The sequence below is a fragment of the Bactrocera tryoni genome, chromosome 3 (assembly GCF_016617805.1).
Source record: "Bactrocera tryoni isolate S06 chromosome 3, CSIRO_BtryS06_freeze2, whole genome shotgun sequence".
NCBI lineage: Eukaryota > Metazoa > Arthropoda > Insecta > Diptera > Tephritidae > Bactrocera > Bactrocera tryoni.
The window spans coordinates 72,287,101-72,308,676 of record NC_052501.1 but is presented as its reverse complement, the minus strand read 5'-3'; the positions used below and the strand labels follow the sequence as shown (position 1 = coordinate 72,308,676).

At 41.3% G+C, this 21,576-nt stretch overlaps 1 protein-coding gene across 1 annotated transcript in view; it reads right to left on the bottom strand.

Annotated features, from left to right (window-relative positions):
* The window catches only part of LOC120770756, a 55,929-nt gene that overhangs the window by 8,981 nt on the left and 25,372 nt on the right, over nt 1–21,576 (bottom strand). Inside the window, exons 5-6 of the mRNA XM_040098341.1 lie at nt 3,270–3,342; nt 78–649 (exon numbers count right to left, since the gene is read on the bottom strand). Coding sequence (XP_039954275.1) covers nt 78–649; nt 3,270–3,342 — 645 coding nt within the window. The remainder of the gene's footprint in view (nt 1–77; nt 650–3,269; nt 3,343–21,576) is intronic.

Sequence of the window (21,576 nt, the reverse complement as noted above, 5' to 3'; positions counted from 1 at the left end):
CATCTGCTATTAACTAACAATCTAACGCCACATTCCACATTTCGTCTAACCGGCTCAACGTCGACGTTTACACTTACCTTCTTTGTCACATTATTCGTTGGACCACCACCACCTGCACCAGCACCAGCGCCAGCGCCTCCAGTAGCACCGCCGCCATTACCGCCACTCATAAGCGAAGCAGTAGCACCACCACCACCACCACCAACGCCGCCGCCTCCATAATGCATGCCCCCAGCACCAGCCATGCCGCCCATACCAGTCATACCACTCATGCCGCCCATACCCAAACCCATGCTCATGGCCATGCTGAGATTCATTACCGGCGTGTTCGGTAGCGTTGTGGTGCCCGGCGGCAGGCCGTGATGACTCATACCACCACCCGCCATGCCACCGTGCTGCATGTGATGGGCATGCAACGCTTGTTGGTACATATGCGGCGGATGTCCGAGATGCGGATGATGGACCGCAGCTGTTAGTGGCATGGTTGGATCGTTCAAACGGAAACGGCTCAAATGAAAACTCGAGCCGTAACAGTACATTAGCACCATGGTGGTGGGGAAGTAGAGTGCGCAGGTGGACAGTATACGATACGATGGCTTACTGTAGAATGGTTCGCAGGCCATGAGGCCGGTGTTGTTGAAGTAATAGCCTGGAAAGAAAGTGAACAAATTAATCAGACAATCTATGCAAATGGCTTGTCTGGCTTAAGCTTAGCTTCTGTTCAAAGTAAAAAAGTGACATCTTTGTGCGTATTAAAGACTAGTTAGTAGAGTGAAGTAAGGATAAGTGGATATTTTACAGAAAAGTATGAAGTGCATTAGAGAAAATCCATTTGATTGCATTTAAAAGAGTCGATTTTCGAAATTTAAGTGATGGAAACGGTTCGAAGGTACATATGGTTCATAAAATCCATTCCGGTTTTTCATGGGTGCATAAGAACTACAGTTCTTTACCAATGCATATACACGACTGGATATCAAGCATGGAATCCGTTTTTAGAAGAAAGCGAGAATCCTAAAAACTTGCTTATTAGAGAATGGCGGATATGCAAGAAATAAAAAGGAGGAGTCGGAGTCCGAGGAAGACGACGACATGGGTTTCGGTTTCTCTTTACTGTTGTGGTTACAGAGTTGCAGAAAAGGTTCTGAATTAATTTCAAAGATTTGCGCCGAGTTGACAGTTCTTAGCCGAATAATCTCGCCCATTCTCTCTCTCTCTCTCTCTCTCTCTCTCTCTCTCTCTCTGTTTTAGTTGTAGAGTTGCAGAAAAAATTCCTGAAGTATTTTCAAGGAATGGTGCCGAGTTCTTAGTCTTTGGTCGGATAAACACCCGGATCAAATTTATTTTCTTTAACCCAACTGTTGTGGCACAGTCATTCTCATTGCCATATACCGATCATGTCTCTCTATCTCGCTCTCTTTCCAAGCTTTTAGGTTAAGGAAATACAAATCTTCTTTTATTTGCTGCAGAACTTTGTTTCGGAAAGTGGAAATGTCGGTACTTCGTTTGATAAAAAACGTGGAAACGTCGGTACTCCTTTTGATAAAAAAATTTCGAACGAAATTTAATAAAGATAATGCTTTGTTTTCTCTGAGTAAATATCAGCTTTAACACTCTATCTCTCTCCTTCTCCGGCAAGAAGCAGAAGACTGGAAAGTAGCTGCAAAGCATATCTTTATACGCTGAACACGGGTTATTAAGACCTAACGGCAATTCCTTTTCGTGCCTTCGAAGGCGGCTTTAAAATCGACGAAAAGGTGGAAGAGATCTTCTTTTCACGGTTTTTTTTTCAAGATTTGGTGCATTGTGAAATTCTGGGCGACTGTAGATTTTCTAGGTCTAAGGCCGCACTGATAGGATCCAATCACTTTGTTGACAGTGAGCTTCAGTTTTTCACACGGTATGCTCGAAAGAACCTTATATGCGATATTGAAGAATCTGATACCATGCTAGTTGGCGGAGAAACATAAAAAACTCTGTCAGGATCTCTGATCCTTTGCTGTCATATGACTTTTTCAGTCTACTGTTGGAGAACAACATACGAGGTACAGAGCTAAATAGAGAAGGTAAAATATAACATAAGGACGTACAAATGCTGACATCGAAATCAGTAGCCATAACAGCAGCACCGTTAGTTCTGCTTTTTGCAGGTTGGACAAAGAAAAGAAACAAATGGGTGAGGTAGCGAACGAGGGTTTTACGAAATATTTGCAAACAAACAGTTGTCGCTCCTGGGACTTGGCTCCCACGTCACTGTTTATAGTCATAGCGTCCAAGTCGTAGAAAATTTCGTCTACCTTAGAACCAGCATATGCAACAAGAATAACGTCAGCTGAGAAGGAAAGTCCTCTCACGACGAACAAACACCAAACCCTACAAGTCCCTCTTCATTCCTATACTGCTATGTGGTGCAGAAGCATGGATGATGACAACGTTTGATGAGTCGACGTTACGACTTTTCGAGAGAAAGGTTCAGGTCCTTTGCGCATAGGCAACGGCGAGTACCGCAGTCGATGGAACGATGAACTGTACGAGATATGCGGCGAATCAGGAGACAGCGGCTGCCCTCGGTAGATCAGGTTGGCCGGGTTGAAGAGAACACTCCAGCTATGCAGGTTTTCGACTCAGCACTCGTCGATGGAAGCAGATCAAGAGGAAAACGTCCACTACGTAGTAGAGATCAGGTGGGAAAGAACCTGGCTGCACTTGGATCCTTGAATTGGCGTCGAAGAGCGAAAAGTTTGTTGTTAACTCGGCTATAACCGCGTAAGCGATCCGCAATTTCGCAGACGTCGTAATTTGTAGGAATCTGCGATATCGGATCACTAGAATATAACTGCCATATAAACTCTCCGATCAAAATCAAGGTAAAAATCTTACTATAGCCTTCATGTTACAATAAATGTAGCCCGGAAGAGTAGTAACGCTTTGGTGCAGCCGAAGCTTATACTCAACTCATCTTATTAGTAATTAATCAGGCTATGCTTATTTAACTGAGAACGGGTGCTGTTTCAAAAGTTGTACAGTTCGACACTCCATTTTCATTGTAAGAAAGTTGTTTCCGTTTTTATCAATATTGGAAGCTTAGGTGCAATTTGAAAGTCTTCTGGGTCCTTCTACTAAGTTAAATTACATTATTTTATTTATGCTAGAACCCAAGACAAGCGTTTTCAGTAAAGTGTTTTGAGCTTATCGCAAAAGTCATTAAGCAGCAGTCAAAATGAAATTTAAATTTGTAGTTTGTTTTTGTTGTTTTAGTTATTACTTACCTTTTGGCAGCACCAGAAAACCAAACACCGTCAAACTGATGATCCATGTTAAGCTCAGCACGGCAACACAGCCCTAAATGGGAACAAAAATAGAGAAAGAGAATGAGAATGAGCAGGCAGATAGTAAGATATTTGTGAAAATTGGCAGCGAGCAGAAGTTGCTGCCGTGACTTAATGCTAACTTTGTTCTTACAGCTATGTATATATACAGATATTTTATGACAATCTTCCGTTATGCACTTGGAGGCCACAGTAAATATTTATGTGTCTACACACTTTCGCAACACACTGTATTTACACAGGCTCTCTGCAGGCAGCAATTATACACAAACGCACTGAAATTGAGCGCCTCTGGCAGCACTCGCACTTACATTCACACATGCATTCATATGTACATACATACATTTGGCACGCCTTGCTGGTTTAGCTATCAGTGAATTTGCTTCTTTGTTTTGGTTTTTTGCAAATTTTCCTTTGTTTATTCACCGGCATTTATAGATTTCACCGGTTTCTGGTTACAAGCGCACATTTGTGTGTGTGTGAGTTTGCAGCATTTGTGGCACTGTAGTTATGTGCTTGTGGTATGTGCATAATTTAAATGACATTTTTTGTTGTTGTGGCTCCACACCTTTATCGCTGTTATTCGCCAGCATAAATCATTCGGGATTTGTGTGGTTTAAGATTAATGGAAAATGGAGAGATTGGATATTTGCAGATTTATGCGTGTATATGATTGCGAATTTTTAGGTAAACGGTACATTTGTAAAGGTGAAAAATGTAATATTAAATTTTTGGCGAATTTTTTGCAGTGAGCTTGCGGTTGGAGTGAAAATTTGTTCATATTGTGAAAAAAAAATCCTTAAATATGAAAAAACGTTAACATTGGGTGCCATTGACGAAGAGTTTGACCATTGACGACCAGCTTCTGCTAAGCGCCCGTGAGATCTATTGGCAGAAAGCAAGATGCCAATGGTGAACCAACTAGGTACCATTCCGTTCGTTGTGGAAGGCTGTCCCCTCTGGCTACCTTATTGGCTTTGCAGTTGCCAGCGATACAGCTATGGCTTGGCTGGCACACAAACGAGTCTGTTGATGAAATTGTAAGTTCGATGCTATCTGTGTTGGGGACAGACTGGCTCTTACATCTGCTGTCGGAGTGAATGCTCACCTCTCTGATAGAGGCTACACTTAGTAGCAATACGTCTAATGACAAATTTATAGCAGTCACATCTGCATGAAAAACACTACAGTGGTTGGGTGTTTGAAGCCATGTTTGACGGAGATCAACTTACAGAAAACTTCCGCTCTTGGTTTCGATTTATTCACACCAAATCACATATACGTCGATATATGAGCAGCTTTGTGCCGCCACTAGTGGCCTCGTCGACGCAGTGATCCAAGTTTTCAAGAATGTAGGAAATAGGAGGGAGTTTCTTAGTGTTCTTGTTTGGATCTCTTTCCATGCCCAGCTTCCCTGAGACTACACTTAGTAGCAATACGTAATAATGCCTCAATAGCAATTACTTCTGCCTGAAAAACACTACAATGGTCAGGCAGCCTGCCTCATACTTTGGACCCATTCACCCCATACCACATATCCGTCGGTATATGAGCAGTAATATCCCGCCACGAGTGGTATCTGCGACGCAGTGATCCAAGTTTTCAAAAGTGTAACAAAAATGATGGAATTTTGGCGTGTTCTTGCTTGGATCCCTTCGTATATCCAGCTTCTCTGAGACTACACTTAGTAGCAATACGTGCATTGGCAACTAAGTAGCAACCATTTCCGCCTGATAAACACTACAGTGGTCCCGTAGTCTCAAGCTAAGATTGACGGAGAGCTCTTTACAGAAAACTTTCCCACCTAGCTTCGATCCATTCATAAAAAGTGCGCTTTTTTCCAGAGATTTCCCTCCAACCACATAACCGTCGATATATGAGCAGGTATGAGTCGCCACGAGTGGTCTCTACGACGCAGTGATCAAAGTTTTCACAAATGCATAAAAAGAAGGGAATTTCGGCGAGTTCTTGATTGAATTACTTCATATATCCAGCCTCCCTGAGCCTTAGAACGCACTTCGCAGCATATTGTAGAATGGCTTAAAGAGCTAAGTGTAGTCCGCAGTGCAACGGTGATGCCGATGAAAGTCGCTCTTTCCGATATACATCCATATGTATATCTGCTCTACAGCAATATAAGGCAACTGATGCCTTCTTTGCTCTCACTCCAATATTTGACCTCCATGAAAGCTTTCTATCAAAGATAAGCCATAGGTATTTCACCATATCATTGGGTTGAAAACGTGAGCCTTCGAAAGTGAGGAGAGGCACGTTTGGGATCTTATATATTATCTGCTATCTATATCTAATCGTGTACCTTCAATAAACGAAGAGTATGATCAGATAAGACCAGAAGTTTTCTCGTACGACCGTTCAAGTCAGTACGCCGAGTTAACGCAAAAAGAAACTCACGGACCAAATTTCCATCATCAAATTGGTGGTGAATGGCGGCAAAGACGATCCAATACTGAAGCAGTAAGCGAAAGTGTCATGCAGTGAGCTGGGGTAAGGGTGGCCAAGCCAGTATTGACGGTCAAGAAGGATTTGATATACGCTTGGTGGGATTGACAGGGAATTATCTACTTTCTTCTAGTTTCCTACTGTCAAACTCTTTACTCTGAAAATGATAAGCAAATTTCTATAAAACGCTTCCTACTAAATTATTCGGATCTACAAACGAGAACGAGGAGGGCGACGCGAGTATTTTGGACATAACGAGATCTGAGAAAAATTCGCAAATTAGCGACTTCGTCCTCAGTCCCGAACAGCTAATTGAGGGGGTGCAGGTCGACATGTACGCTGAACTAGCGCTTCTGGAGGAGAGTCTGAAGAATAAGATTCCTCTAGATTAACCTAAAACAAGACAAAGCCGACGTTTTTCTGATTCAAGAACCGTGGTTTACGAGTAACAGCATTTAATACTCACCGATCCAAACGGGGTTAGGTCGCCGAAAAAACAGCCCTTGGTCGGATAAAATCCGAGTCAATTCCGGTGCGTAGACCCGGCTGTCGTGGAAAATGCATGCAACGAGTCTCCGCATGATACTGACCCCCTCTTTGCATGCCCCACGAACCCTACTCATCTAACACCCTCCTCCCTCTGGTACGACCCCGTCGAAACAGCACGTTTCTTGAGCCTTCCGTTAGGTGACGTCGACGACAACACAAATGACCCTTACCATCCTAACGGGGATTAGATATTCCGTTAAAACAACAACAACAACAAAAGTAAGAGCATTTCTTGACTGAAGATGATTAGTAATAAGCTGCTGGCGACCAACGATACAGGTAGAACCGGAGCCTGTAATATGATCCGAAGTGAATTAACGACATTTCTTTTATCTAATTTAGCAACGCTGATATGGTGACGGCAAAGCTGGAGCGCGATACCGGAGATTTCTAGTTAATCTCGGCCAATATGACGCACCTTAGAACCGCTATCGGTATAATGGGAGCGTGTCGGAGTTCCCGTATATTCTTGTGTTCTACTACTAGATAGCTGCACTTCGCGGAAGCTAAGCTATCGCTGGGCCACATCGATACATGCGCTGTCGCAAAAGTTTTTTGGCTCAAGATCGATCGCAAGGGTTCTCTTTGCACTCAGTAAGGCTACCCACTCACTAGTTTTGGGGTTCAAGGATTGTTTGAATCAATGAATCCTGAAAGAACATCTAGGTATTGGAACATTCAATTTGGGTTATACTTCCACCTTCAGAAAATTGAAAAAGTGTATTCGGCGGCATGCAGAACATGCCCGGGGAGCATGATAAGACGCTGGAACATTACCTTTGCGAATGCCCAGCCTTCAGTCGGCTAAGGCGGAATATCTTCCACGGCTTCCAAAGCTCCAATTTAAGAAATATTAGGCAGCTGTGGTGAAAAAAATCTAGGTTTTCATCGAATTCATTGAGTTGTTTAGTAAGGAACAATTTTGTTACTACTCAGGAGCACAAGGGGCTTAATAAGGGCTTATGTGCGACCGTCTGCGGTCTGGCATTCCTGCGTCTTACTTCTCAACCAACCAATCAACCATGCCAATATTCCTCTAAATTCTATTGGTACATTTTCCAAAACGCTTAGAATTTTTCGATGACCTTCTAATCCATTATTTCAACTCAGTTTTGCTCAACTTATATTTGGAGTACAATTTTACTAATGCCGTACATATAAATTCACAGCATTAATCTCCATAAATCACATGCACATTCAACTTATAAATAAGCTTGCATGCAATTCCTCTTAATCTGCAATCGAGAGTGCACACTCAGTTGCCGCAAAGTATACTTTTACAAATGAATATTTAGTCAGAATCGTGCTGGCTTCCAAGCATTGCTTTAAATCTCTATCACCTGCATAGTAACTGTACATTTGCTTTCTGTTATTATATTTACTAGACGAAGCCATTCAATACCTTTTGGTCTCTTTCATATTGAACTAATTGGAGCAAAAATAAAATGGTGAAAACGAAAACTAAATACGAAGCCACAGCAGCAACATCAATTAAACCAATTTTTCTCGTTTATCTTCGTAAGTGTGCAATTCAGTTAGCTTTTCATTAATTTGCAGCTTGCTGTTTCATAAATGCAGTGAGAGGGCGACATCACAGCACGCTCTTCGGGCGTTTTGGCTTTCTCCTTGTTATACAGATATCATTCACTAAAGCAGACTTAGCGCTGAAAGCAATGAATGACTGAAAAACTTGCCGTGGAGTTGTAGACGAAGACCTATTTTTACTGGAGAGAGAGAGAGAGAAAGAGAGAAAGGGGCAGCCTTAACGGTTCATATTCTAGGTTTATTTTATGCTATGAAAGAAAAAAGAGAAAATAGTAGATGTAAATATATACAGGGTTTGTTCGGAAAGTAATACTACTGAGTCATTTAAAAAAATTTATTTAACCAAACGTTAAAATTCTTTGAAAACTTTCAAAATAGGATCCTTCTGTGTCGATGCAGCGCTGCCAGCAGGCAATCTCCGGAATAGCCTTGAGAGGCGAGGTGTATGCTGCATGGATCCCCACTGTCGTCTCAAAATGTTTTCCTTTCATCGGCCTTTTCAAGCATGGAAACAAAAAAGAGTCCGGGGGTCCACATCTCGGCTGTAGGGTGGCTGCGGAACCGTTGGAATGCCAGCCTTGGTTAGGTAGCTGTTCACAAGAAAGGTGGTATGAGCCGCGGCGTTGTCGTGGAGCAACTTTCAATCGGCTGCAATGTCTTTTCGGACCCGATTGACCTTTCGTTTGACGGTTTGTCCAGGAGGAACAAATTCATGGTGAACGATGCCAAAATTGATGTCAAAAAACTTATCCTCACGCAACGATAAGACCAATATATTATAATATATATATAAATCTTACATTATTCCCGAACGGCGCAGAAACATGGACGATAATGAACCGAGATCAAAAAACCCTAGAAGCGTTGGAGAGAATTGTTGTCCGCGAGGTCTTTGGAGCCATCTACATGAGCAGTGAAGATGCCAAAAGATGCAACCACCAACTGCATGAGCTCTACGGTGACATGGATAAAGTTAGGCGCATAAAAATTCAATAAATGCGCTAGTTAGGACATGCCGTTCGTATAGAAGATGATGCGCTAGCGAATGGCTTCTTCTAATCGAGATCTTTGGGTTGTCAAGGGCGCCCACACATCCACCGAAAGAGCAAGTGCAGATCCTCTTGTCTGCACTAGGGAAGTACAGCTGTAGGGAACTCCTAAAGGATAGATTTCATTTGCGAAGTTTTGTGATATTGTCCCAGATCGTCCCAGGGTTGTAGCGCCAAAGGAGAAGACAGAACAAAAGTCGTATTCGCGGCTTTTCAATAAAAAAAAACACAATAATCAAGCTCAATCCGAAGGACCTTATATTTTGTTTTGTGACCGTTCACGAGATATGGATCCAGCGGTGTACACCAGAGATCAAGCAACAGCTGAAACAGTGAACTTGATACGTTGAATATATTCTGAGGAGGGCATACACTGCCCTATCGACCGGAAAGGTATTAACCAGCGATTACGATTATGTCCATTACATAGAGAAAAACAAAATGTTCCGAGGCCGATCCTTAGTCAAATTATTGGCGAGCCGATTGAAATATACAAAAATACAAAAAGCAAACGACTCCACTCGATGAAGAGCGATGAAGAAAAGAGGGGCCGTGGTATTCCAAAAAAACAATGACAGGAATGGGTGAAGAGCGATGAAGAAAAAAGTGTACGGGCTTCCATATAAGCCACCGTCTTTCTCAAATTGGCCGTAGTAAGCTACAAACTGCTGCCTAATCAACCGTGTGCTTCAAATATGGCTTCCTACGACTTCTTTTTCAGTTCAAAACGGTAAATTAAATTATAAAATTTTTGTTTCTTTTTATAGTTGCAATACCACTCTTGTATATAACAAGCTCACGCATATATTCCCACCCAAATAACAGCTTCTTCACCGTTATCCATCTAAGTTTTGCTATTATTTATTAACCTTCTCTCTGGCTTTTTATTGACACATTCTCCTCTCCTAACTTCTTTATGTTTTCATTTATCACAGCTATAATGTCACTTTCAATTTTTCACAATTCTCCATTATACAACAACAACTACAACGAGTGTGTATTTATTTAGACACCACTGGCAGCCTCGGCAAGCATCGTCTCACTGCAACTGCTCCATGGAGATTGTGGACATATTTCGATAAAGTTTTATAAAATGCCACGCTTGCGTCGGTACAAATCACTAGTGTTTGTCTGTGTGTATGTAAGTGTGTGCGCATTTATGTTATGTGCAATATTCTGTCATTCGATTGTCAATTGTGGCAAAGTTTTCACACGCTCGCCATCCCCGCCAGCCAAGCACGTCTCACGCCATTGTAAAACTTTTATATTAAGCTATTTCAAATTAGTTGCGTATAAGTCATCTTTAGATATACACATATATATGTATATATATTATAGACATATATATAGTATATCATATGTACATGTATTCAGCATTGCTATGCGCTCAAGCGCGCATTATTAAGTTTCGTTTTATGGCAACTTTTCACTTACTTCGGAGCGTCGAATGAAATTTATTTTCCATTTATGACTGTTTTGATGTCTTGTCGCCGGACGCGCAGCCATACTGACATCTATATGTGTATGTGTGTGTAAATTATATAGTCTACTTCAATATATAACTATTTTGCGCTTAAATATTGATTTAAGTGAGAGTTTATTACTATGGACGACATTAACTGAAGACCCGAGTTAAGAAAACTCTAAATCAAACTAGAAAAAATGTTAACTTTAATACCCTTCACAGCTGCGTTTTAATAGCATATAAGGGTATTAAAAGATCTTTATTCTCATTTTCATGTACAGTTGATTATAGTGGTCCGATCGAAGGAATTTGTTCGCAGAACATAGTTACGAGTGCGATATTAAGCCAAACCATAATGGAAAGTTTCAAGACCACAACATACTCTTGTAGGTCTCAAATCTAGTGGCTGATTTCTAGAAAATGGAAAAACTGGATATGGACCCGGTTTTCAATCGATGGATATCAAATATATGTTACATTGCCAACTATGAAGAGGTTCAAATAGCAATTACCCGCTTGAAGACCAACAAAGCGGCAAGGTCCGGTAGATTACCGGCCGAGCTATTCAACTACGGCGGCGGAGATCTGGCAAGGTGTACGAATCAGCTTATTTCCAGGATATGGTCGGATGAAAGCATGCCCAACGATTGGAACCTAAGTGTGTTCTACCTAATTCACAAAAAGGAATCCCAAATCTGCGCCAAGAACTACCTTTATGATGCTTGGTCTGAACTTCACATCGCCGCAAATCTAATACGGCTGTGAAAATTGACGTTGAGCAACACCAAAAGCTACGTCAGGAACGGTAAGGACCTCTCTGAGCTGTTCGATACCAAACAAGGTTTCAGAGAAACCTACAGCTACTATGCCTAGGTCATGCAGTCCGAATGCATGAAAATATTTCAACTCTAAGCGTATTCAAAGCTGTACCCTCCGGGGGAAGCAGATGGAGACGAAGACCTTCACTCCGTGGAGAAGGACCTGGCCGCACTTGGGATCTCCAATTGTCGCCAACCAGCGAAAAGGAAGACCGACTGGTACGATGTTGTAAACTTGGCTTTTACGCGGTTATAGAATAATATAGAAAGAGAAGCAGAGGTTAATACACATATCTTCAAGCAGTTTCTGCTTTGGAGTTTTGAGAGAAACCATCTTTGCAGTCACCTGGCCTCGAAAAATCAGGAGAACATTCCATGTTCAACATCTTCACGAACTGAAATCGACCGAATGTCGGACACAGCCAACTTCCGACGTGTACTGAATACCATTCACGGTGGAGTTTTAACACTCTCATTGACTTCATCCCAGTGAATGGCGTAGTTGGTGTCCAAACCATCATCAATAGCAGAACAAGAGCTCTAGCTGCACGTGAAACCAGAGTGGTCCTTGAACAAGTGCGTTCGGAATATTGTAGGAGGTTAAACTAACTATCTAAAATAGACCCTGACATACAAAACCTAAGTTCTGCATGACACGAATCACCTACTTGCATGTCTAATGAAATCAACTCACTTAAGACCCCTCTCCGTATGGTTCGAACACAGGTTTTTATGGGCTTTCTGTTAAGTGATTTCGATCATAGTTAATTTATTTCACACCACACCTAGATCGACAGCTCCTTTGTAACGACAGGTGAATGTTCATTATTAACTCATATGAACAGAAGTTTATGGCATACATGACGTCAATTATTTTTGTGCAGTTCATTGAAGACTTGATATCCAGAAGCAGTGTAGGTATACCAGTCTCTCTCTCTCATGCCTACATCGCTGCACTCTCTGTATGTATCGTCATAACTAATGTCCATCCTATCCGTATTTGATGCCAGTAAGTTGTGATCTCTGACTAAGCCACCAAACGCCCTGCAGACCGTGTGAGTAGGTAGGTAGGTAGGTAGGTAGGAGTGCAGCCCTATCGGGCTCAATTAGCACTTGATGTGCCTTTTTGATACACTATTCGTAGAACCCCTGTATCTGCTATTACGTTTCACCTTCTCTCTCAAACCATTTTGAGATTTCGATGAAACTACTTATGTCCGATATGCTTTTGGTGGAAATCCATTCAAGATTTGGTGCTTGGTGGATTCCGAGTGTTTTGTGTCGGATCTGTGCTAGAGCTGGGCATTCGCAGAGTAAGTGGAAGATTGTTTCCTTGTTCCCTGCTACTCCGCAGCCACGGCAGATATCGTTGCAGGGCAATCCCATTTTGGACGCATGTTCCCCAAATGGCCAGTGCCCTGTTGTGGTAGCTGTTATTCTGTAAATACTTTTTCTTGACCTATTTAATAAATCATTTGTTCTTTTCCTGTCATATGTTGGCCATAATTGTTTAGTTATGACGCATTTTGTAATGTTTTTCCACCTGTTGTTTGCAATTTGCTGAAATTGTCTATTGATCTCTCCTTTTATCGATCCTAGCGGGCTTGGTATTAGCTCCGCCTCGGACCGGATTCATTGAGGAAAGCTCCTGCCTTTGCCAACTCGTCTGCTTTTCGTTACCGAAAAAGTTCCTGTGTCAGGAACCCAGATCAAGTTTAGCTGGAGCTTGTCTTTTATTGAGCTTATTGCTCTCTTGCAGCTGTGAACTATACTGGAATTTGTCATGGGTGAAGACAATACCAGGAGGGCCGCCTGGCTGTCCGTAAATATAGTTGCTTTATGTATATTTCCGTGGTTTTCTAATAGAACCTCGCAGGCTTTTGAGTAGGCGTATGAGTAGAGAGCTTGCGTGTTTTCTTTCCGCTCCCTTGCATATAATTTTGGCTATCCTTCATGCCCCTAAAACATTCCATCTCAGCCTGTTTGGCCTGCTGGGCCTTTGCAAAATAATTAAAATTTTTTTCCTCACAAGAACTAGTTATCTAGGAAAAACAAATACAAGCTAAAAAATGTTAAACACCTCTTTTTTGGCCTGAACATTTTATAATTCCGACAGCTTCAGCTTATGACGCCAGCTTTTTAATTGCTTAATTATCACCAGCTCATCAGCGTTGCCTTAGTTATGGTCGCTTCAAAGCATTACATATTTGACCCCCACTGACTTCGACCGCAGGCATGCAGAAACTTTTATTAGCCATATATACTTACATACATATATACACACATACGTTTGTAATTATGAGTTCAATATATATCCGCTGGGTACATAGTTACTGCCTCTGCTGCTAATGACCAAGCTGGTGTTGAAATTGATACTTTGAACCGTTAAAGTTAGCGGGGGTTTTTCAAAGCTTTTTTTCTGCTCTCTTTTCAAACATGTTTGTTCGTTGCGCATCAAATGAGTCCAAACTCACATTAACTTTTGTGATGAGGGTACTTTAAGTTGCGTTAAATTGCAGGACAGTAAAAAGTCCGCGCGAAGAAGAAATGAAGAGGGACAAAACAACTTTAAGACTTAAATCCCGTTAAAAACGAAAGACTTTAGTTTTCATCCAGATTGTGGCATGTAAAGTTTTATGAGTTTCTTCACACGATTCTTGTCATCTGAGGAAAAGTTTAGATTCCGTAAATTTAAAACAAAATAGAAACATCATTGGACGATGGAGTTTGTGCGGAGAAATACTGTACAGATTTAGGCATAAGACAACCGGCAACTTAGGACCACTGCAGTATATTTCAAGCTGAGGTCCTCGCTATTGCGAGAGCTACTGAGCTGGCCTCTAATGCACTGGCAGGCAATTCCAGAGTCAACATCTACGTAGACAGCCAAGCAGCAATCAAGGCAGTAACCTCATCGCATATCGACCAGAAGTGTGTTGGGAAGCAGGGCAACAGTGGAAGGTGTTGCCAGAAGTAAAGAACTTCACTTCTACTGGATGCCAGACAGCAAAGACATTGAGAACAATGAAAAAGTCGACGAGATTGCCAAGAATGGTGTGCGAATAACAACCGAAAAAGTGATCAACATTGGGAAACCCATGAATTGTCTACTGAACTCCATCTGGTATCGCAAAGGGCCAAAACTGGTCTATGCATGGCTTAGGTTAAGTCAATCGTGTAGAGACGGTTTGGCCGTTGTGATGAATGGAGGAGAATGTGTTTTAGATGTTCGTCCTAGCAAAAAAGGCAAGTTGCGTCCTCCAAAATTTGTAGCATTACCGTGTGAGTGACAATGAGACAGTGTCCAGTTAGAACACCTATCTTCGCGGTGTTGGGAGCCCTGCTAAGAGCTAGCTGTTTAATTGATATTTTGCGTTCCATTCTAGGACAGAAGATTTCGCAACCCCTAAATGCTGGTTGCTAATCAGCGCTTGTTGAGCCGGCGCGAAGCCAATCAAGAGAGCACCAGAATGCACGAACACAGGAGAATTCGTTTCCATACTTTTGGAATTTTTCTTGCTAGCATTTACAATTTTCGACGATTTCGCTTCATCGAGGCACTCAGACAAATTTAAAATGGAATTAGCTTGGTGCTACTGCTAGTGTGTTTAGGCTCTGCTTTTAAGCGAGCTCAAGCTTTGTATAGCCGCTTTGCTATCGGTAAAAATACATATCTCCTGAGAGCAGCCGCACTTCAGAAAAGTACATCTGCTGCGACCTTGAGCTTCGATCCATCCGTAAAAAGATCACTGCGGTTCTTCTTCAGCAACTCTGCCGCACTTACTTATGTATATACTTATGTTGACCAAGTTATCAGGGATGTTGTCGAGGATTTCGGAATACAGTTCAGTTTCCAGAAACTGATCGCAACCTTAGAAGCAAAGCATCTGTCGGCTATGTCCATCATCATAACTGAAGTCTTGTATATAATGCCTCACTAATGCCATTGAGAGCCACTAGTTAAAGACTTTCTAGCTGCTTAGCGCGTGTGGCTTTGACGAGCGCTTCCAGGCAAACGCGTTATAGAAGAGTGTCGACCTAACTACGGTTTCGTAAATCCAAAGCCAAATTTTTTGTGAGAGACGTCATCGCGTCCCAACAGCTTCTTCCTTACCTCCTCTTTCTCAAGACTGGGCTTTCATGATAGCTGTATATCAGAGATGAGGCCGAAGTACTTCACCTTTTCGACAGAGTGAAGTCGAGAGCCCCCGAGAAGGGATGCATCCGGGATTTTATACCTCCTGATTAATAATAATGATAATAATAATAATAGCTCAGCTTTATTTGGATTGACAGCTAAGTTGCTTCTTACAGCCCAAATAGCTACCATATTGAAGTATCCTTGTGTTAACTAGTAAATGTTAACCAGGAATTTTCTTTTAAAAATGAGACTTACATCATCGGCGTGCAAAAGAGTATAGTCATGCTTCTGGATAAGCTGTTACAGTCGTGAGGCTATGATCAATACCTACTCTTACGTCCTCACTGCGCACCGTGGGAACGTGATTAACCCTCGCAGACTCTGGAATCACGGCTAATAGAAAGAAAGCTTTAGCGGAGCCACTACGACATATTCGGTTCAAAGTTTAGCTGAAGTCTCTTTGCAGTGTCTGTTCGCTAGAGATGCAGCTGCGCGCGGGCGTTGGTCTTGAAAAAAGTGACTCGCTATATAAATGTGTATTCAACTTATTACTACTCGCCTAGCGAGATTGTACGCTGGGTTTTGGACCCGCCACGTAGAAACCACAACCTCGTATGAAAGACCCCACTTTTTAGGACGACTACAGCAAACATAATAAGGACTATGATTAAAGTACATGCGCCTGGAATGTACGGTCCCCAAATTGGGAAGATGTCGATGCCCAGCTGGTTGATGTCCTCGTAAAAGTGAAGGCTGACATTATCGCTGTCTCAAAAGTGCGATGGATGGGACAAGTACGGAATCGTGTAAGTCCTTGTGACATTTACTATAGCAGCCATATAAATGAGCTTAAATTCGGCGTGCGATTAGTGGTGGAAGAAAGATTTAGGCGTCGGGTCTTGTCATGTACCCCGGTGGATGAACGTCTAGCCACAATCCGCAGCACAGCGACTGAAGAGAAGGAAAATGTGACCAAAGTTGTCTTCTATGAGCGGTTCAAGCGCACCTTAAAGAGCTGCCTCCACCACGATGTAAAAATTGTACTTGGTCGAAGAGTGACCTAATTTAAAATTGGCTTTCGAAAGCAATATTGAGAGTTCTTAAATATCCCTCACATTACGTGAGCAACACAGGCTCGTTTCACACAGCTGCTAGTTCAAAACGAGGTCTCACCTATGTATATTTCATGAAAGCTGCTTATTACTTTAATGCTTTCATTTGGTAAAAATTTAAATGATTTGTAAAGCTTATTTTTCCGTTAATTAATTTTACAATAATCGCGCTGAGTATTTTTTGATTTAAGCAATTTAAGCGTAGGTGCACAATTAATAAATTATGAGCAAAAGTAAGAGAAAGTTGAGTTACTACTCATTTCAATTCAACAGTTTTGGCGTGAAAGTCCTAAAGTCATTTGTGTGTTACATTATGAACTCTTGGTCCAGCAATCCACTACTTAAGTGGGTTTAAAACACTTTCTCGTTTTTTATACTCTGAATAGAGTTAGTTAAGTTTGTCATAAAGTTTGTAAAACCCAGAAGAAGATGTTAGAGACACCAAAGCCATGGTACCAACTCGAAAGAAATAGTTTAGATCGGATCACCATAACATATATATAGAAAGTTTTTTCATTTGGCAAGTTATTTGCATGAAATTTGGTACAAATTATTTGCAAAGGCATCACTATAAACCTCCCAATATACTTTCCAGATTGGGCCACTATATCATGCACTACTTTGAACCAAAAACGGTAAGACTTTGCTTATAATTCCAAAGTTCCTAAATTAGTCTTCAAAATCTATGTCGTTTCCCTCAAAGTAATTCCCCTTGGTCTCAATACACTTCTACAACGTTTTTTCTAATTCTAAAACAAAGGCTTCGAGGAAACAGTTTTGAGTTCATTTCTATTCCGGTAAGTCAATTTCCGAAGCCTTTGTTTGAGTGTAGAAATCCACGCGTAGCTAAATCCGGTGAATACGATTATTGCGCTACGGTATTGGTTGAAAATTTTGCGAAAAGCTCACGAAGAATCCATGCAGTTTGCGACGGTGCAAATTCATGAGTTGTCGGTCCACAATTCCGGTATTTTTTATGAATAGCTTCGCGCACATGACACATAACACTCAAATAAAATTCCTTGTTGACTGTTTGGCCGGTCGGAAGGAATTCGGAGTGCACCATATCTCGTTAATTGAAGAGAACTGTCAACGTAACTTTGATTTTTGACATGGTTTGACGTGGGTTTTCGGCTTCTGCTCACCTTTGCCACGATAATCGGCCGATGGATCATCTGTTTACGGGGCGTATGAAGAGGTCGAAGTACCCACGCTAGTAATAAAATGTTTCATCATATCCTGATAGTCGGAAAGCATTGTTTCATAGACGTTACAGGAACGCTTTGTCCGAAAATTTTGTCTGATTTTAGAACCAATCGTACTTTCTTTTTCTTAGGCCCAAATAATCTTTCAAACTGGTCTTCACCGATCCTTCCGATATTCCGACTATGCCAGTAAGATCTCTGACCAATTCTTTTATTTTTGTGATATGCTGTTGGCCGTCTTGGACGTGGTTCGTCGTGAACGTGTTTTCAACCCTCTTTGAATGTTTTGTACTAATCAAAAACACTTGGTTTTCGTTTAAATTTTAAATTAAAAAGTCTTACTATCGTGCCCACGAAAAAATTGACCGTTTCAACAAGACTCAGCACCGTCTCACAAAGCGCGAGTGAACCAAGAATTGCTGAAAAACAACGTTCCGAACTTCATTACGACCACACAATGGCTCTCGAATTCACCAAATGCGAATCCAATTGATTATTCTCTCTAGGCCATTTTGGAGAGCAAGGTCCGAGGTAAAAATACACCAGTCTCGAGATGCTGAAGAAAGCCATTGTCCGTGAGTGGACCAAAATACCGGCAAGTCACATTCGAGCAGCTTGCGATTCGTTTTTTGACCGTCTCAAGGCCATAGTTAAGGCAAAAGGTGGTCATATCGAGCAAAAGTGAATTGGTCCTGAATTTATGATTATTTTTACACATTTTGTACTTTAAAATAAATATAGCTAATTTTTAAAACCCCATTTATTGCTTTTTTAATTGGTTATTCGAGTGCCGGACCCTGTATTACTTATTTTTCCAAAGTAATTGGCTTCAGTGTGTTAGTTTTTGGCTCGACGTAAAAGGAACATATTTCGTTTTACATCTGTTCGCTACAATTTTATGGAATTAATAAACAGTTGCAAAGTTTGTTTTCTTATTCAATTTCTCTGCACATGTTGCAGCGCTCACAACAAAAGCGATTATTTCTGGCCTTCCACCTGGTTTCAAAATACATACCTTTGCTTACTCCACAGCAATGAAATTTGAATTCGAATTGCCGATTTCACTGCGAGAGCTCGAATGAAAATTTTTGGTATTTTTAATAATTTTTGCCACTATTATGCCCTCATACACACATACACAAGAATCAATAAAAAGGTTGCCAACCATCATGGCTTAAAGCGCACACGTGTGCTAGTTTCGCATATAAAATTTCATTTTTCCCGATGATGGCGGCAAGTCAGTGGCAAGAGCGAGGCAAAAATAATGCTGATATGAAAACATGTTGGCGAAATTATTCTACGGAATATCTATTTTTTGCCTTATAGACAACATTTTCTAAGAGAATACCACATATATGTATATGGTTAATATAAATCTATATGTGTTTGTATACCGGTTATATAACGTACATATATGAAATGCCCAAAAAAGCTTCTCCATAGACTCCATAATAAGAATCTCCATAATAGGCCGCCTAATGTCGCCAAGGAGGGTAAAGTGTTTGTTCTCATTGCACCTGGACTGGCAGCTGAGCCTGCTTACTTTTACAAAGAAAGTTTCAAAGAAAAAACTTTAAAATCAACTGATAAGAAACAAGTAAAGAAGGGCTAAGTTCGGGTGTCACCGAACATTTTATACTCTCGCATCATAAAGTGATAATCGAGATTTCATTATCCGTCATTTACATATTTTTCAAATACCGTATTTGTGTAAAGTTTTATTCCGCTATCATCATTGGTTCCTAATGTATATACTCGTATTATACAGAAAAGGCATTAGATGGAATTCAAAATAGCGTTATATTGGAAGAAGGCGTGGTTGTGAACCGATTTCACTCATATTTCGTACATGTCATCAGGTTGTTAAGAAAATATCATATACCGCATTCCATTGAAATTGGTTGAGTAGTTCCTGAGATATGGTTTTTGGTCCATAAGTGGGCGACGCCACGCCCATTTCCAATTTTTAAAAATGCCTGGGTGCAGCTTCCTTCTGCCATTTCTTCTGTAAAATTTAGTATTTCTGACGTTTTTTGTTAGTCGGTTAACGCACTTTTAGTGATTTTCAACATAACCTTTGTATGGGAGGTGGGCCAGGTTATTATCCGATTTCTTTCATTTTTGAACTGTATATGGAAATGCCTGAAGGAAACTATTCTGTACAGTTTGGTTGACATAGCTATAGTAGTTTCCGAGATATGTACAAAAAACTTAGTAGGGGGCGGGGCCACACCCACTTTTCCAAAAAATTTCGTCCAAATATGCCCCTTCCTAATGCGATCCTTTGTGCCAAATTTCACTTTAATATCTTTATTTATGGTTTAGTTATGACACTTTATAGGTTTTCGGTTTTCGCCATTTTGTGAGCGTGACAGTGGGCCGATTTTGCCCATCTTCGAACTTAACCTTCTTATGGGGCCAAGAAATACGTGTACCACAAGTTTCATCATGACATCTCAGTTTTTACTCAAGTTACAGCTTGCACGGACGGACGGACAGACGGACGGACGGACAGACAGACATCCGGATTTCAACTCTACTCGTCACCCTGATCACTTTGGTAAAAATAACCCTATATCTGACTCTTTTAGTTTTAGGACTTACAAACAACCGTTATGTGAACAAAACTATAATACTCTCCTTAGCAACTTTGTTGCGAGAGTATAAAAACTTAGGATTGTCTAGTTTTCAAGTACCCCAAACAGGATAGTTGGCATTTTCATGGCCAAACTATCGTAATGTCATTGTGGTACGTTGCTCTGAATCTATCACAAATCTGTTTTATTTCTATTTCCAGTATTTCAGCAGGAAGTGTTAAGATGATTTAACCCTCCTTCTTCCTTACAGCTGATGTACTTGTCATACGATAAGATATTTATTCTTATTTTATGTATCCCGATCGGAAAGTGTCCAGTTAGAACTCCTACAAATAATACAAATTGATAGGAGAACCTTGCTGAGGGCGAAGAGTTTCCTAGACCACTTACGATATTTATCCTGGGCCAGCAGACCAGCGCTTGGTGATTTCGTCTGAGGCACAATAACCCAGTACGTAACCGCAGGAACCCAAGAAGCTTCTACCCGTTCCCATTCTGAAGTCATTGAGACTGAATTGCCTGTTCTAGCAAGTTTATCAGCCTTGCAGTTTTCTGCAATATTGCTGCGACAAGGCACCTTAACCAGTCTAATCATAAAGTAACTATATGATAGAGCTAAGGAGTCTACATACTTCTTCACTAGTCTTGAGCGCATAGTCGACCAACTCAGGGCTAATATCGTTGCCTTACTATCGGAGTGAATAGTATCTACTATAAAAGGGCCTGAGCACCTGAGCAGAAAATCTACTGCAATTTTCATGGCAGTCACCTCTGCTTGAAAGACGCTGTAGTAGTCAGGAAGCCTAAACTGGAGTTGATGGATAGTTCCTGTAAGTATACTCTTCCACCAACCCTCCCAGTAGGCTTTGACTCCCCGTCCATCTCCTCCAGCGAGTGCTTCCCCTCTGCCAAACACAAATGTACCTGAGCTGAGAAGCGACGGCCAGGACTAGGCTCGGCGACCGGGTACTCCAAGTATTTTGGAATTAAATCAAAGTGTGCGAGTACCGCAGAATGAGTTTGTCGTAGACGTGTAGATTCTCCCATCTGAGGGCAGCCTCTGCACCATATATCAGGACGGGAATATTGAGTGACTTATAGTTATACACTGTTATAGAAGATTGCTCGATTAAGCTCTGGAGCTCTGAAAGACAGAGCCATGCTTAGAAGTTTGCGCAAGTGAAGAAAGTTCTCTGAGCGCCATTCACTTGGGAGTGGCCAGAAATGTTTCTTTTACATATGGCTCAAGCAGCCCACGACTTCCGGTCTTAAAAAAAAGTATCCTTTAGGTAACTAAAAACAGCCA